This window comes from Doryrhamphus excisus, linkage group LG11 (genome assembly GCF_037039965.1).
Source record: "Doryrhamphus excisus strain RoL-2023G ecotype Guam linkage group LG11, RoL_Dexc_Guam_v1.1, whole genome shotgun sequence".
Classification (NCBI taxonomy): Eukaryota; Metazoa; Chordata; class Actinopteri; order Syngnathiformes; family Syngnathidae; genus Doryrhamphus; species Doryrhamphus excisus.
The window spans coordinates 17659497-17674320 of NC_136367.1; the positions used below are offsets into that span (position 1 = coordinate 17659497).

At 46.0% G+C, this 14824-nt stretch overlaps 3 protein-coding genes across 3 annotated transcripts; 1 reads left to right on the plus strand and 2 right to left on the minus strand.

Moving 5' to 3' along the window:
* The first annotated feature begins 394 nt into the window (after positions 1-394).
* Positions 395-2186, plus strand: cplane2 (ciliogenesis and planar polarity effector 2). The gene is made up of 5 exons (XM_058070411.2): positions 395-754; positions 954-1106; positions 1171-1295; positions 1378-1517; positions 1627-2186. The coding sequence occupies exons 1-5, from the start codon at positions 643-645 to the stop codon at positions 1826-1828; spliced, it is 732 nt and encodes a 243-aa protein (XP_057926394.2). The 5' UTR covers positions 395-642; the 3' UTR covers positions 1829-2186.
* A 531-nt stretch (positions 2187-2717) lies between these two features.
* Positions 2718-6524, minus strand: LOC131127945 (rho guanine nucleotide exchange factor 19). Its single transcript, XM_058070364.2, has 12 exons — positions 6327-6524; positions 6110-6268; positions 5977-6041; positions 5354-5637; positions 4768-4928; positions 4548-4700; positions 4340-4469; positions 3811-3885; positions 3521-3613; positions 3293-3441; positions 3020-3184; positions 2718-2956 (listed from the first exon to the last, which is right to left on the minus strand). The coding sequence occupies exons 1-12, from the start codon at positions 6482-6484 to the stop codon at positions 2908-2910; spliced, it is 1641 nt and encodes a 546-aa protein (XP_057926347.2). The 5' UTR covers positions 6485-6524; the 3' UTR covers positions 2718-2907.
* Positions 6525-8391: 1867 nt separating this feature from the next.
* ddi2 (DNA-damage inducible protein 2) lies at positions 8392-14331 on the minus strand. The gene is made up of 10 exons (XM_058070399.2): positions 13909-14331; positions 13278-13407; positions 12070-12387; positions 11872-11998; positions 11621-11748; positions 11254-11382; positions 10181-10284; positions 9918-10110; positions 9462-9510; positions 8392-8500 (listed from the first exon to the last, which is right to left on the minus strand). Exons 1-9 carry the CDS (start codon positions 14044-14046, stop codon positions 9500-9502), a joined length of 1278 nt encoding a protein of 425 aa, XP_057926382.1. The 5' UTR covers positions 14047-14331; the 3' UTR covers positions 8392-8500; positions 9462-9499.
* Positions 14332-14824: the final 493 nt, after the last annotated feature.

The window sequence follows — 14824 nt, forward strand, 5'->3', positions numbered from 1 at the left end:
CTGAGTGGAGCATAGCTGGAAAATAGTTCTAGGTGGCTGCGTTTCACATTTTCCAGTTCCAACAATGTTTTAACTTTGATTTTAGTATAAATTATACTTGTTGCTTCTCACTGTAACCCGCAGCGTGTTTAATCGATTCCCACTCCTACAGCTACAGGTTAGCAAAGCACAAAAAGGTGGCTTCTCCGCATTTCCTTTTTTCCAGTCACGATGGACTCTTGGTAGTAGCATTTACCACATGTGAGAACGGCGCCTACCGTTTATGACATTTCGCTGTGATTTCACCTGACCTCTAGTTAAAAATACACGTTTTTAAGGCACCGAGGACAACATTCGGATGTGACATCATGTGACACCCAGTAATTAAACACAAGCACTTCCGGTTCCGGACCGGAAAAGATGGCGAATGAGCGGTTGTCAAGGGTTACCAATGTTTCTATCGTGTTAGTATCGCCTAAAAGTGTCTTAGTATTTCACCGTATCGCCATAAATGTGTATTAATTGAAACTATAAATGCATATTCAAGTTTAACTCTGCAGTTAATATGGTACGTTGGTTTCCGAAGCAATCGGTCGTTTTAACTGAAACGTTAGCTAGCTAGCTAGCTAGCTAGCTTGCTTGTGTGATGCTAGCTTCGCCAAGATGACTGCAGTTCCCAAATGCGGATCTCTCATTGTAAGAGACTGGCATCGATGCAAAGACAGCAAAGAATATTTCAGCAAAATACTGCACAAGAAGAAACGGAAGATTTTTGGTATGTCGAAAAAAATACACTCGTGAGTGTATTATTATTTGGGGAACTTTTAGTATGGGATCAGCGGATTTGTCAGTTCTGTGGGACTTTGATACCGTGCAAAATATAGCAAAAACTCATATTAATCGCACTAATAATCTATGATGTTGTGGAATTGCATTTAGTAAAAATAGCTACACTACTTTTAACATTTTTTCAGGTTTGCTGGAGTCTCCGTTGATGCCCCCACATGAAGCCGTAGACACAGTCCACTACAAGATCTTCCTGTCTGGCAAGAGCGGTGTTGGTAAAAGTTCCCTCGCTGCCCGTCTGGCTGGTGTGAAAATACCCAACATGCATTACGAAACCACAGGTAGGAGGCTCCTGCTCGCTTTGTTCATGTTGAGATATTTCAGGTATTTTCTGTGTCCAAAAAGGGATCGAAACAACGGTGGTGTATTGGCCAGTGAAGCTGAGAGAAACCAACAGAGTCCTTTTCTTTCGCTTCCAGCTCTGGGACTGTGGGGAGAACGCCTTGCGTCGATTCGACCACCTGCTTCCGGTGTGTACATCCCCACCACCACACACACACACACACACACACCCACACTAAAGACCTCTTTGAAAACCTCTTTTCTTCCCAGTCTTGTAAGGAGCGTGTGGACGCAGTTCTCTTCCTGTTCTCCTTCACAGACAGGATGTCCTTTGACGATCTAGCCAACCAGATTGCCAAGTGGACCGACCCATATGGAAGCCGAGTGGTGTCTTTAGTAGTTGGTACAAAGTATCCTTATTAGAGATGCACTATTTGTTACATAATGTTGATAACAGTAACACTTTGTAATGGATGAAATCAGACCAGCCGTCATTTCCTTGACAGTCGTGTTGCCCAGATTTGATCTTTTCATGCACTGTGATGTCCCAGACAAAGACCTGAGTGTCTTCCAGGACACGTGGAGGTTGCCGCTGATGCGTACAGGCGGGGAAGCCGGCGACGGGCTGGGGGATGTAGCACCACTCCTGGATTGCCTGGCCGAGAACCTGTGGCATCAGGACTGTGTCGTAGCAAGACATCAGCCGCAGCTGGGGGCATGAAGTCTCACTTGAGGTGTGCAGACCTCAGTCCTACACGGGGGGCTTCAGACAGTGCAGTTTGAAGAGGAGCTGGGTGATTTGGCCCACAGTTACTGGACTTTGTGTTTCTATCGGGTCTAGTAACACCAAAGAGTGTGTTGGTATTCAATACTGAAGACCATATCAGGCATTGGTCTCCTGTCGGTGAAGACGGCAAGGTTGTTTCAGTTTTATGCTGCCAAAACCTGGAACAGTCTTCCAGAAGATGTGCGACAAGCCTCAACTTTGGCAAATCAAAAGTTTGATACCTGAAAGTATTTTATCAGCACTCTTGACTATGAATTGTGTTCTAGAAATAAACTTGCCTAGTATTACCTTTGACTTATTTTACCAGTTTATACCGTCATTACCACACAGACCAGGACCCTCGGTCCTTAGGGATGCCCACTGCAACATCACTGGCTACCGTTTGACGCCCCTGCACAACCCGAAGCTACATTGTTCCTTTACAGGTAGATGGAGGAAACTGTCAATGTTTGGTGCTCTCCTAATTCCTAATTTGGGAGACGAGGCCTTTGGATATGATTTGTTCTTGACGGACAGCCAATGGGATCCTTTAGTTCCATGAGCCTCAGGACGTTTTGGAGAAGTGTAAAATGACTTTTCTTACAAGCTCAGCAGCAATGGCACTGCCCTAGGCCTGACGCTAAATCACATTCAATCCACATTTTTCCTTTTAAAAAGGCTGTGCTCTTCAACTTTTCATCCATTACACTTGAATGCTGCCATCATCAAGCTCTACTTAGAACCTCCGTAAGATCCACTGCTGCCACATGGACATGTGGATCAGGAGTGTATTTAACCACAAGCCACCTGTCATTACTAATAATCGCTCCTAAATATTTTAGGAAAAAAACGTCAACTGCTATTAAGAAATGTGCTTTAATTCAAATGGTAAAGTTAGTTTCACTTGTGATTGTGTGTTGAACGTGTGAGAATATTAAGTGTTGCCACCGTGCACGTGGAAAGTGACAAGTCAATAGCAAATGTGCAACTTTAAAAAAAAAAAAAAGGTAAAATTATGATTATTAAAATGTTTGTCATTGCGTGGACGGCGCCAGCAACTTCATCCACCGCTCCTTGTCTGACCTGTGACCCAAAGCAGATGCCGCTTTAACCACCAACGGCTGCATGACTGGATACCAGTTCTACCTGCTGTGTGCCACCAGTATCAAGGCGGTCGGGCGTCCGGTGTGCGTCCGCGAGAGACGCAGCAGGAAGGCCTCCGGCGGCAAACCCAGGGCTTCTGTCTTCAACTGTGTGGCGTGCACATGTGTGGGGAACTCTGCATGGTCCTCCACCAGGAAGTGCTGGTCTCTGAGCAGAAGTAGACAGAATGGATCCAATGATCATTTTCTTTTTACAACTGCATAGCGGATAGCTTAAATGTCCACCCCTGCAGGCTGTAGGAAAGAGTGCAAGTACTTTTTGGAGGACATGATCAAAAGGTCATTGAAGAGATGAAGGTGGGCACCAGTGAGGGATGTTCTCGTGCTGGAGCCACTCTCCACAGTCAGCCGGCTCAAGGGACCCTCGTGCACCAAAAAACGGCCGCTCACTACCAGAGGAACCGTCTGAAAGACAGGAAGGAAGGCAGGCAACCCGCTCAGGTTCCATCAGACAAGAAAGGCTCTTCATAAGTCAAAAAGCAACCTTCAGTTTGCCAAAATCCAGCTGCATCTCCAAGGAGACCAGTTGCTCGATTAGCTTCATTTTGTGGACACCCTCGTTGCACTCCCTCACTATCTAGAAAAAAAAACAAAAAAAACATGTTACCTACCTTTATCCATGCATCCATTTCTACTGCTTATCCAGGGCATAGGCGGTCCCCACCCCCCTCCACGGGAGAATGCCAAGGCGTTCCCAGGACCAGATCCCGAGTCACCTCAAGCCTCTCTCCTAGGGGGTTATCTTCATTTCCGTTTCTTGCACCACGACATTACCTCATGGATGGCCTGCCTTGCTTTTTCAAGATAGGACACACTTTCAGACTCTGCTTCCGTCCGTTTAAGGATACTCTGAAGGGAGAGGGAACAAATATTACATATATATTAAAGTAATATTACAAAATATAGTAGCTGTAATCAGAGAAAATAAGACAGCTATACAAAAAAAGATAAGACTTTGACATTAGCTTATAGCTAGTGTACTTCCTGCGGTGGCTATTGTCATCAATGTATTGTGATGGCGGCTTTACACTGGCATTATCCAATACAACAGACATTAAGACCTAAATAACCCCTGCTTGTGTTCCCTGGGGGACCGTGATGCCAGGCGGACAGGAAGAGACGTCAGAGGTTTCAAGTTGCTTCTTAGCTTGTGGCAGGTTATGGCGCCAACAGTAGCCGGTGTTATGATTAGTCATTTTCTATACTGCTTATCCTTATGAGAGCGTACATCCTGTTTTGGTGACACCTAGTGGCTAAGGTAGCACACTACATTCACAAGGAGAAGTGAAACGTTGTACGTTACCTCCAGAATGAGTTTCATGCGAGTTATTCTTTGGAAGGGAAGGACGAGGAAGGACTTAAGACTTTGTCTTTGGCACACCGGCTCGCCTTCCAGCTGCTTGAGACACGACACAAAGTTTCGGTTGTGCTGCCTGGATGAAACGAGGACAAACGGGGGTGAAGAAAGGCACGGCATCGGCTGAAAGAGGAGCTCCTTGACGCCGACTCACAGCAGCCTGTTAACGAGAGCATCCTGGTACATCATGTTGGTCACGTAGGGAACATAGTGCGTACGAAAGGCCGGGCTGTGCTCCAGCACGATGTCCCCCAGGTGAGACATGAACACGCTCTCTCCCAGGCGAACCTCCAAGTCCATGAGAAATCTGGGATATAAATAAATTTCAAATAACCAGTACCATGAACGCAACACAAACATCCTCATCGTCTTACTTCTCACTGGCTGCCTTCACGTGCCGAATGTTGGAGAACAAGATGTGATGCTCCATCGGGGTCAAGGTGCTTTTGAGGGCCTTGGACGCACAGAAATGATCCACGGCGACGCCCAGGCTCCTCAGGTAAGATGCCTCTGAGCCGATCAACTCAAACATACACTGATGAAAAACACATTTAGAAAAATGTGTATTCTTAAAGACTTAGACAAGCGGGATTACTTACATGAAATGCTTGGAGATGGACAACATATACATGTCTCGTTCATAGCGAGTTAACTCTAGCCAGCTAGACAAAAAGCGAACCAGTTAGCATGGAATATATTTTTTCTAAACTTAAGACATAAATTTGCCGCCATGCTATGGGTGACTTCATGCTCGAGACGTGAGAGCGCACATGCACTCTGTCACACTCGAGTGAATCAAATACCCGATTCACTTCAGTGAGCGACTCATGATAAAAGGAATCGCTTTTCCGAGCCCTAATTAATGTAGTGTTACGGTGGGTTAAGGTTATGTGGTCAGAATAAATTGCTAGTATGTCTAGTGTAAAACTACGCCCCCTAACGGCTGCAAGAGCGCCAAACCTCTTGAAGGCGAATCTGTCCAGGGGTCAGGTGGCCCAGCAGACCAGCTGCCTTCACCTCCTCCAGGTCCTGCCACAAGGTGCACGGGGCCACTCGGATCACATGGCCATCAGGAGGAGGCGGAGGGGTACACAACAGCTTGGGTGAGCTCTGCTGGGGGCTCAGACGGGACTGCAGACCCCGCAGGTACTGGGGGCTGACCAGCTCTGACAGAGAGGTCTTTGTGTTGAGTCGCTGGAGGTCCTCTTTGACCTCCTGCAGAAAGTAGTCCTGATAGAGGGGGACTGTAGCATAGAGAGTGAACAATACTTTTAATCAAGCAGTTTACCCCCCTAAAAGTGGCCTCTATGCGAATAAATATATACATGTATTTATACTATGAAATGGATTATCATTAAGAGCTTGTACGGAGCGGCTTAAGCGCAGTCATTCTATGATTGGGCCGCGTTCCAGTCCTATAATCCTGCCCAAGGAGGGGAAGTGTACAGTGGCAAACATGACTGACTTCAGGTCAGAGGTTATGCGTCCATCGCATAAACGCCACTCGGTAGATGTCATGTTGACATTAAACTCCCCTGCTAATTCGCTGTTGTGCCCCCGTGGCAAAGAGTGAGGAAACTTACAGATGTGAATGTACTTTGATTGGAAGGACACACTCGGCACTTCCTCTTCCTCCACATTGTCTGGCCTGGATGCCATCACAAAGAAGGTTGTTTAATTAAGGCAAAGATAAAAACACCGTTCCTAACATCTTACTCTTCTGTTGTATCCTGATTGGTCAGCTGAGGTGAATGAGAGTCATCCTCCCGGTGTGAAGGAACGGAGAACAACTTTGGCAGAGCGTGCATCTTCCCAAAACTCCACGTCCCCGTCGCAGTGACTGATCTGATGGCTGATGAGATGTCTAGAGGAGGACTAGAGAACAAATTCAAAGTAAAACATCATGAAAGGTTTGTGGTGTAGTAAGTCTTACTGGTTCACAGGGTCGCTTCCCGGTCCCTCTGCGCCGGAGCCCCCCACCGGCGTGTGGCTGTCCCCTGGATGGGGGTTTTCAAAGTAGGAGATAAGCTCTGTGATCATGTTTGCACTGCCAGCTTCATCTGGGCTGTCACACTGAGCCATGGTCTTCATCAGCTTGTCCACAGTCACTGTGATTAAATGCAATCCCACAATGCAAAACACCTGCTCTTTTTTTTAGCCTGAATTAGCTCATTCCAACAGTAAAAATAAAATAAAATAACCACAAGCAACAAAAAAAAGACAATGCATTTAGGCAATTTAAAATGCAAATAAAATAATAAATCATAAAACCTCCTTTGTCACATAGTATACAAATACTAAATCCACTTTATTTGCCGTTTAAAATCTGATACAAGATTAAAAGTCAATCAATCTGCCGCAGGATGACTTGGATAAAGCCGTGGTGTACGGTATGACGACACTGGAATAGTAAGCCGCAATCGGAACAAGCACCTGGTCTTTGACATATAAAACAGACAGCCAATATTCATACAGCCTTCACAAATAAAAGGCTAAATAACCTGCGTATTGTATATGTGGTGTACATACAGTTTGATTGGTTTGATTACTGAGGATGATAGAGCCTTCCGTTTGATGTCCGATGGAGAAAAGGTATTGCTCTACCAATGTAAACTCTTAACAGTGCAAAGATTTCAAGATAGCAAATTATATATTTAATGGTTGAACAATAAATGACATATTGTGCATGGAACAATATGGAACACATTAGAAAAAGCCCAAGCAATTCTCGTGTAGAAAATACCTTCAAACCATGGAGATGGGCGCTAGGCATCAGCATGCAATACACACCAGGTAAGATGAGTACTTGTGACAGCATATCCCTGCTATGACGTTCTCCCCCCCGCTGGGAAGGGATGAGACATCTGGATCAGAACCAAAGTTGAAGTAAGACAGACGTTTGCGGCTCGGAGTCTTAGGTGGGCACGGTGATGCTGCGGGCCAGGAGAGCCAGCAGAGCCAGCTCCACGACCCCGTGCGCCTGCTCTAGAGCCTCTGCAGCATCGTGGGCAGAAAAACCTGCAGCCTGGATTCTCTGGATGTGTTCCGCCGGAAACTGTTCTGTAAAGGGAGCTCGAGGTGTGGGCTGGGCGGGAGGAGGGGTGGCCGAGGAGGAGGTGCTTGAGACTTCCTCGCCGGGTAGAGGGCTGAGATGTGAGCCGAGAATGTCAGGGGTGTTTGTGTCAGAGGCTCCTCCATCTGCAGTCCTGCTCCCCTGCTGCCCCTCAGGGGGTTCCCTGAAGTCCCCGGCAGAATTAGGACTTTCCGCCTCAGGATGATAAATGCTGAGGTCGCTTGTGGATACTTCTGGAGGCTCCAGATGTCCCTCGACAGAGTCTGCTTCTTCTCCATCCGGCACAAGACACTCAGAGGTTCCCTCACAAGCAGCACAAGCTGGTTTGGCTTTGGTATCGCTTGGTTCTGCTCTGGTTTGGGTCTGCGGCATGATATGAGGCGCCGCCGCTTCCGGGTCCTGTGTAACTGGATGTGTCAGAGGGAGGGAGGTGCTGTTGGACAGCAGCAGTTCATGGAGCTCCATGAGGGCGGCGGCCAGAGAGGGGATGCCGTCGGAGGTGGGGCAGCGCTCACCCTCGGGCTGGTCCAGACATGAGCTAGTCACACTGTGGGGGGAGTCCTGCTCGGGATCAGTAGGACATGTTTCTGTGACTTCAGGTGGACCGGACCCAGTCACCTCCTGCTCCATGGGCAGCTGCTCTGGGTGGGGGGAACTGTCCTCGACCTGGGTTAATCCTCCAGGGACAGGGCCGCCCTCTGGACACTGGAGGGCATCTGCTGACTGACTGGGCCCGGGTGCTTGAACAGAGATGCTATTGTCTGGCAGATGGGGACCGGATACCTGCTGTGGTGTAGAACCATCATCCTCTGTAGGAAGAGGAAGCTCCTGGGGGGCCTGTAGGTCCTGGCACAGTCCTTGTACTGAGGCCTGATCAAGAGGGACCCGGGCGGACTGTGAATCCAGGGTTTGGTTCTGCTGGCTGGGGGAAGGGCTGAGGGAGGGTTTGGTGGGTGGTGAGGACATTTGGTCAGAGATTGTGGGTGCTGACGATGGCTGTGGCTGCGGTGAGGTAGTCTGTCCATCTGCAGTGTCTTTTGGGAGGAGAACATAGTGAACAAATAAACATCTGGAGGTGTTTGAGGAGCTTTGTTATTGGACAAACCTACATTTGTCACACAATGAAAGCCCTGACACACAAAACTTTGGCGTTCAAAACCGCCGTCATGCATGAAGGCGCATAACCGATGTGATCTTACAACACAAAAGAATCATTCCCACCACGTTGGCTGTTTCGCAACACTTATTTCATAAGGTAGACCGCCATCTTGGTTGACACCATGCCAGGCGTCAGTTTAGTGCAGTCATCACTTCTCAGTAGGGGTGTCCTTAGACGAGATTTTAACATTGCACAATGAAAATATATCAAGTCAATATAATATTATATAATATAATATTCATTTGATACACTCGTCTGTGTGTATGTTCGCAGCCCCGCCTCCACCCGGCCAGACAAAGAGTCTGTATGATTGGCCAAAGGGGCTCGCTCTGTTCAAGCCAGGCCGTCACGTTATAATTTTGCAGGATCTTGTGACACCCACATCTTAGTGATGTTAACTTATTTTTACACCTACATTTTTTTTTAATTAGATGTGTGATTGCCCGTGCGGTTTGACGATGGTGACACTGCGCTAAGCAAATCTGTTACAAAAACAAATGCTGTCCAGCTTCAGAGTTTCCACTGTAGATTGAAAATGTTTGCACATTTTGGAAGGAAGCACCGATCCACAATTTTTTTCACTTTCATGGATCGGTATTCTCTTGGCAATATCGATATGTGAATTGCGCTGGTGTCAGATATCGAATAGCATCAGCCCCATCCCTAACATTTACTACAGTTAGCTGCATGTAATTGTATTTTTCATGATCCACAATGCATACAACTGAATTAGCAGATCTTGCAACATAAATCAAACCATAATAATAATTTAAAAAAAAAACAAAAGCAATGGACTTAGCACAAACGATGGCTGGCTTGAAGTGATATTGCAGTACCTGATTGTTTGGACCCTCTCCGGCTGTCTCCATTTGCATCAGTGCTGCCCTGCTCAGAGGTTAACACACAGCACACGTCATGCAGAGGGATGCAGAGAGTTAGCGGTCGCGCACACACACACACATGCAGCAACACAAATCACATTTTGGCCTTTTTCTCGCCTCATGATCGAGACCACCACTGCTAGCACAGTACTATGCAATTTAACTACACTGCAACGTCTACCTAGTAATGTCTGCTAATGTATCAATGTAGAACAACAATGCTTCTTGCTTTTATGTACATTTTTAAGAGCCTGTTCATATTTAATGCTGTGACTGCATGAAGTGATCATACAACAGCGTGAATGGAGTTGAAAAGTGGCCCATGCATTTGTCGTTCTAATGGTGCGAAGGGGAAAAACAAACAAACAAACAAACAAAAACAACCCATTGACAAGTGGAGATGTTTCTTACCGCTTTCATGTATGGACCTCTGAAGCGCCTCCGCAAGCTCTCTGTCCGCTATCTCTTCTGGACGGCCGTCTTCACGGCCCTCGGGCCCGTAGGCCAGCCGGGCGCATTCTGGCAGCTCGGCCTCGGACAGGAAACGAGTCTCCGTGCCCGTTGTGCCGATGAGAAGCACGTTCCTCTTCAGGTCGATTGAACACTAAACGAGCATGAAAAACAACACATTTCAGTGTAGATGATCATGAAGCGGATGGGATCGGCGGTTGTACCTGGTGTCTCTTCAGCATGTCCAGGCCAAGCAGCATGTCCATGGGCTGGTCCTCCAAGATGGAGAAAGAACATGGAAGAAAATCCCCTTCAATCTGGACCTGAGCTGCACAAACAAAACGACTTGGTGTAAAGTTAGCTTTTCAAGATCCCCTAAAAATGACTAAATTGACTTTTTCATGATGTTCCTTCCAACAGTCATAAAAGCCTGATTTTGAAGTGACAAAAATTGATCGATCAGAAAAGGAACTCGCTTTTGAAGTTCTGATTTTCAATGCTCTTGTAACGATGTCAATAAAGTTCTATTCCAGGGGTGTCACACACATTTTCATGGAGGGCCACTTGGAACTGTCATTAGATATGAATTATGGGTGCACAATGAGGAAATAATGACATCATAAATCTGATAAAATATTGTCTTTTCCACCTCATTACAGGAGGATCGAAGCCGCAACCTTCAGGTTGGGAGACCACCCCTCCACCATCTGAGCCATGTCGCCCCTGACACCGCAAATTTACGAAAAACATCTAATGAAGGAAGATTATCCGTACTGTAGAGATGAGCAAATCAAGCACTCCTTTTTAACCTGTGTGTGATATTAACGGCCTGTTGTGACTTCCCATTTGTACCAAATGCTAAAGTCAATGGAAGAAATAATGCACTGTGCATCTCTAATAGAATATAACCTATTATTACACAACTGCCCATGCATTAGACTATTAGAATGGTAGGAACACACTGATGAGTGACGTGAGAATGTTTAGTATTTATTTTGAAGAAGGAAAAATGCTTGGAATGTGTCGTTCCATGATCATAAAGTTTGGAAGGACTGCATGCGGTATAATTTGTCTATCAAAATGAAAGAACAATATATTTAGAAGAAAAAGGTGAAGCTCTGTACTAGATGAGCCTGCCCCGTGTATCCACCCGCCACTTCAGAGGGAACAGCTATGTAAAAACAGCAGGATTTGCCACACATCTGAAAACACAACCTGGAGCTACGCCAGCCACCTGTCAGTCAGCTTCAGACGTTGGAGCTATAAGTTAAAAAAAATAAAATAAAAAAACACCCACCTAAATGAACTCTGCCGATGATCTTCTGCGTGCCCACTCCCTTGGCGATCCCGGCCCAGCGGCGGTCCACCAGGCGCATAATGTTGCATCGCTCAGCACACGCTTGGCTCATTATGGTCATCTGAGCCCCTGAGCAAAGACAGACGCCTTGACGCCTACATGCTACATACAGTACAGATTCCCTGCACTAGAGAGGCCGACTCAGCAATTCAGTAATGGTTATATTATGTAATACTATTATGCTCCAGTAGTGAGCACCTACAGTAGATAAGATCAGGAAGATGAGTCTCAATGAATGATGCTTCAAGTGTTCCTATGTGGATCGCAACATTACAAGCTAATAAATCCAAAGTGCCAACTACTTTACCTGAGTCAACAAAGGCTTTCACAGGGTGCCCGTTGACTTTGCAGTTAATGTAGAGCATGACCACCTGCCCGAAGCTCTCTGGAGCCTCCTCCATGGCAATGGTCATGTTTTCTTCAACGTTGTGCTGCCTGGAATATGCAGACACAAAAAAGGTCAGAGAAATCCCATCCCAAAACCCATCCCAAAATGAGACACAGCCATCACGGCGGCTTGTCACGTCACACCGAAAAAAAACAAACTCCCAAGCAAACCTGATATCCTCCTCGATTTTCGCCTGAGCCTCCAAATCAAAAGGATCTGCGGTCAACAGTCGGATTCGCTCCTGCTCCCGCTTGGCTCGATCTTGCTGTTGCTCCAGCAGCACTTTGGTGAAACGCTCTGAAAGCGAAACAGACGGTAACAGCGTGAAGAAAACTAAGCATGACATCTTCAGAAATGTCTCCATCCACCTAAGTCTCCGCTCAGCAGGGCCTCGGCAAGAGGCGGGTTTCGCTCTTTCAGGAGGGACAGCTCATGTGGATTGGCCAGCAGCATCTGCTGGAGTAAGGCGGGGTCATCCAGCCCCTGGGTGGAGGTGGAGCCGCGACTGGTGGTCGGTGTGGAAGGTTGTGCGCTACGCTGCAGCGGCTGCTGCTGCTGCTGAGGCGGCGGCGGCTGTTGTTGCCTCTGCTGTGGAGCCTGCTGCGGCGCTCTAACGGCACTACGAGGAGCGCTGGAAGAAGAGGTGCCGGGGACTGTGATGGAGCGAAAGTCGATATGGGGCAGACCTGCAGAGTGAAGCGAGAAGGTTGGGAAGTTAGCATGATCCATGTACAAACAGTTACAGGGATCTCTCAATCATCATGCATCTCAATTAGTTCTACAACAAAAAAGGTTGAAGAAGAAATTACAACACAGGTGGTTACACAGGTTCCTTATGTACGTCTTGCCATCTAGTGGAAGTGTATGTCATTGCTGGTATGGATAGATGAACAAAAACACAATATTTGTCACGAGGGCTGTCTGGGACCCACAGTTCTTGCATCTTTATGTTGTTTGTTTTGCAAGCGGCGACTTGTCCCACTTTGTTGGGATGGTCATTGAACGCAGCATGTACTTTTTCCCACACTATCACAGATACACGACTATACTGTGTTTTTCCCAGTAACTAGCTTGCACGCTGCTACTGCTATGAACATCAATTCTCAATCCTAAATATTGCTTCACTTCATAAAGCAGAGGCGAAGAAACACTTTTAAGGTCGGCGATCTTCGCTCAAATAACAATTTCACATCCGAGGCGGCGTCCTGGTAGCAGGCTCCAACACCGACATGCTTTGGCAAGATTCCCAATCAACATTTTCTTGCGTCTTGTTGACTTTGTATGCTACGTGTGGACAAGTCCAAAGACACTCCCAATCTAAATAATCACTGGGATAATCAGAGGTTGGAGGCACATTATTCTGCTCAGTACAACACTGGCACTGAAACAGGAGCGCTACAAATCCACACAAAAAAAGATGAATACACTTTATGTAGTCTTTTGCATGAAATTAGGTGGCTCAACTGTGACATGACAGAATGATAATCTTCATAGAAAAAAAATTACACCGAATTATCGAATATCGGTCACACACAAATTTGTTATGGTGACAGGCCTACATGTTAAATGTTCCTACCTGGGAAGGTCGGCTGGGTTGGAAGTGGTCTTCTGTCCGCTTGCCTGAGAACCACCACATCTCCATCTTTCACACCATAGGTTCCCAAGGCACGGGTCGGGTCTTTTAGGGGCTGCTCGACATAGGATATCTAAGCATGGGTGAAAATATAAAGAGAAAGATGTAAAAGATGTACCGTGTGCTTCATCTGTAACAATGACTACTCACAAAATAATAAGAATAAAATGAGTTAAAACCCTAGATTTACAATTAAAACATCCGGGCTTTAAGAAATAAACCATGTCTCGCTGAAATCAATAACATTGTCACTCAATTATCATTGTCTTTAATATTGTCACGATGGGACAAAATGTGTATTGTTTGGTTATCTATTAGCCTAAACAACATAGCTTCTGCACGAGCCTGTTTGACCATAAAACACACTTTCATCACAATTACGTTTCGGATCATTTCATGTCCCCAACAAAGTCAATTAAATAAAAAAACATTGAATCCAAGTGGTAACTGCTGTACGGAATTTCCCCGTTGTTGTACCCCGTTTACAGAAATACATTTTTTAAAAGTATGATTCATGCTAGCAAAGCAAGCTAACCAGCTAGCTGCTAGCTACATTAGCTCCCCGGCAGCTTACCAGAATTTCCTCTGCAGGGATTCCAGATTCTAGTTCACAAAGTGCTACGAAGTCTCTCAGCTCCAGTTCCGGGGATACATCGAGGGCAAATGTGCTTTCTGGCCGATCCCTCGGTGCGCAGAAAACGGTGACCAGCATCGCTTACTTGGCTTAAAATGAGTGTATAAAACCGTTGCAGTTATGTCTCTCCCTTTTTTTCACAGAGGCGAACCCCGACCACTCATTTGGACCAGACACACTTTTTTAGGCGTATTTAACGACACTAATCCGTCAAATGAAACACTTCGGCTTTCACCGCTAGACAGTTCACAACTTACTGGTAGGTGTATGGTGTTAGAGTAAATCAAAAAGTCAACATCAAGAATCGCTCGTATTGCTCAACAATGCCGTACGCCGCCCTGCCGGTTTTACGACATGCCGTACAACCGGAGCTGGAGTCGTGACAAACAGAATTGCCGACTCTGCTGCAAACGAATGTAACAGAGTGTGAAGTCTTGTCATTCTGCTTATATTGTTTTGTACAATTGAAGTTTGTAATAAAATGTTTAAAAAAAGTGTGAAGTCTGGGCATGGAGCGGAAAGTCCGCCATAATAGGGTCCCGGAGAAGTGGGCGGGGCTAGGCAAAGAAATAGAGTACAATGTAATGTACAATGTACTGTATCTAATGTATTACCGAGCTCTGAACTATAAAAGAAATTACCTTAAAATAAAGTTATACGCTGTGCAAACACTGACAAAATTGATGGATGCTATTGAGTGAACACAATGAATATATGTATATGTTCATATACAAATGCGTCAAAAAAATCAATTATACTGCAGAAATATGACCTACATGTTGATGTCAATAAACCCGAGTAGCAGTATGCTACAAACCTTTTCCTTCTTTAATTTGCTTTTTTCCTTCCTTTCAGT

Coding starts and splice junctions, on each gene's coding strand:
- cplane2 (XM_058070411.2), top strand. CDS start 643: ATGACTGCAGTTCCCAAATGCGGATCTCTCATTGTAAGAGACTGGCAT. Junction 1,296..1,377: donor GATTCGACCACCTGCTTCCG/GTGTGTACATCC, acceptor TTTTCTTCCCAG/TCTTGTAAGGAGCGTGTGGA. Junction 1,518..1,626: donor TCTTTAGTAGTTGGTACAAA/GTATCCTTATTA, acceptor CGTGTTGCCCAG/ATTTGATCTTTTCATGCACT.
- LOC131127945 (XM_058070364.2), bottom strand. CDS start 6,484: ATGAAGACCATGGCTCAGTGTGACAGCCCAGATGAAGCTGGCAGTGCA. Junction 5,638..5,976: donor ATCAAAGTACATTCACATCT/GTAAGTTTCCTC, acceptor TCTATGCTACAG/TCCCCCTCTATCAGGACTAC. Junction 2,957..3,019: donor ATACTGGTGGCACACAGCAG/GTAGAACTGGTA, acceptor TTTGGGTCACAG/GTCAGACAAGGAGCGGTGGA.
- ddi2 (XM_058070399.2), bottom strand. CDS start 14,046: ATGCTGGTCACCGTTTTCTGCGCACCGAGGGATCGGCCAGAAAGCACA. Junction 11,749..11,871: donor AAAATCGAGGAGGATATCAG/GTTTGCTTGGGA, acceptor TGCATATTCCAG/GCAGCACAACGTTGAAGAAA. Junction 10,111..10,180: donor ACATGCTGAAGAGACACCAG/GTACAACCGCCG, acceptor ATGCTCGTTTAG/TGTTCAATCGACCTGAAGAG.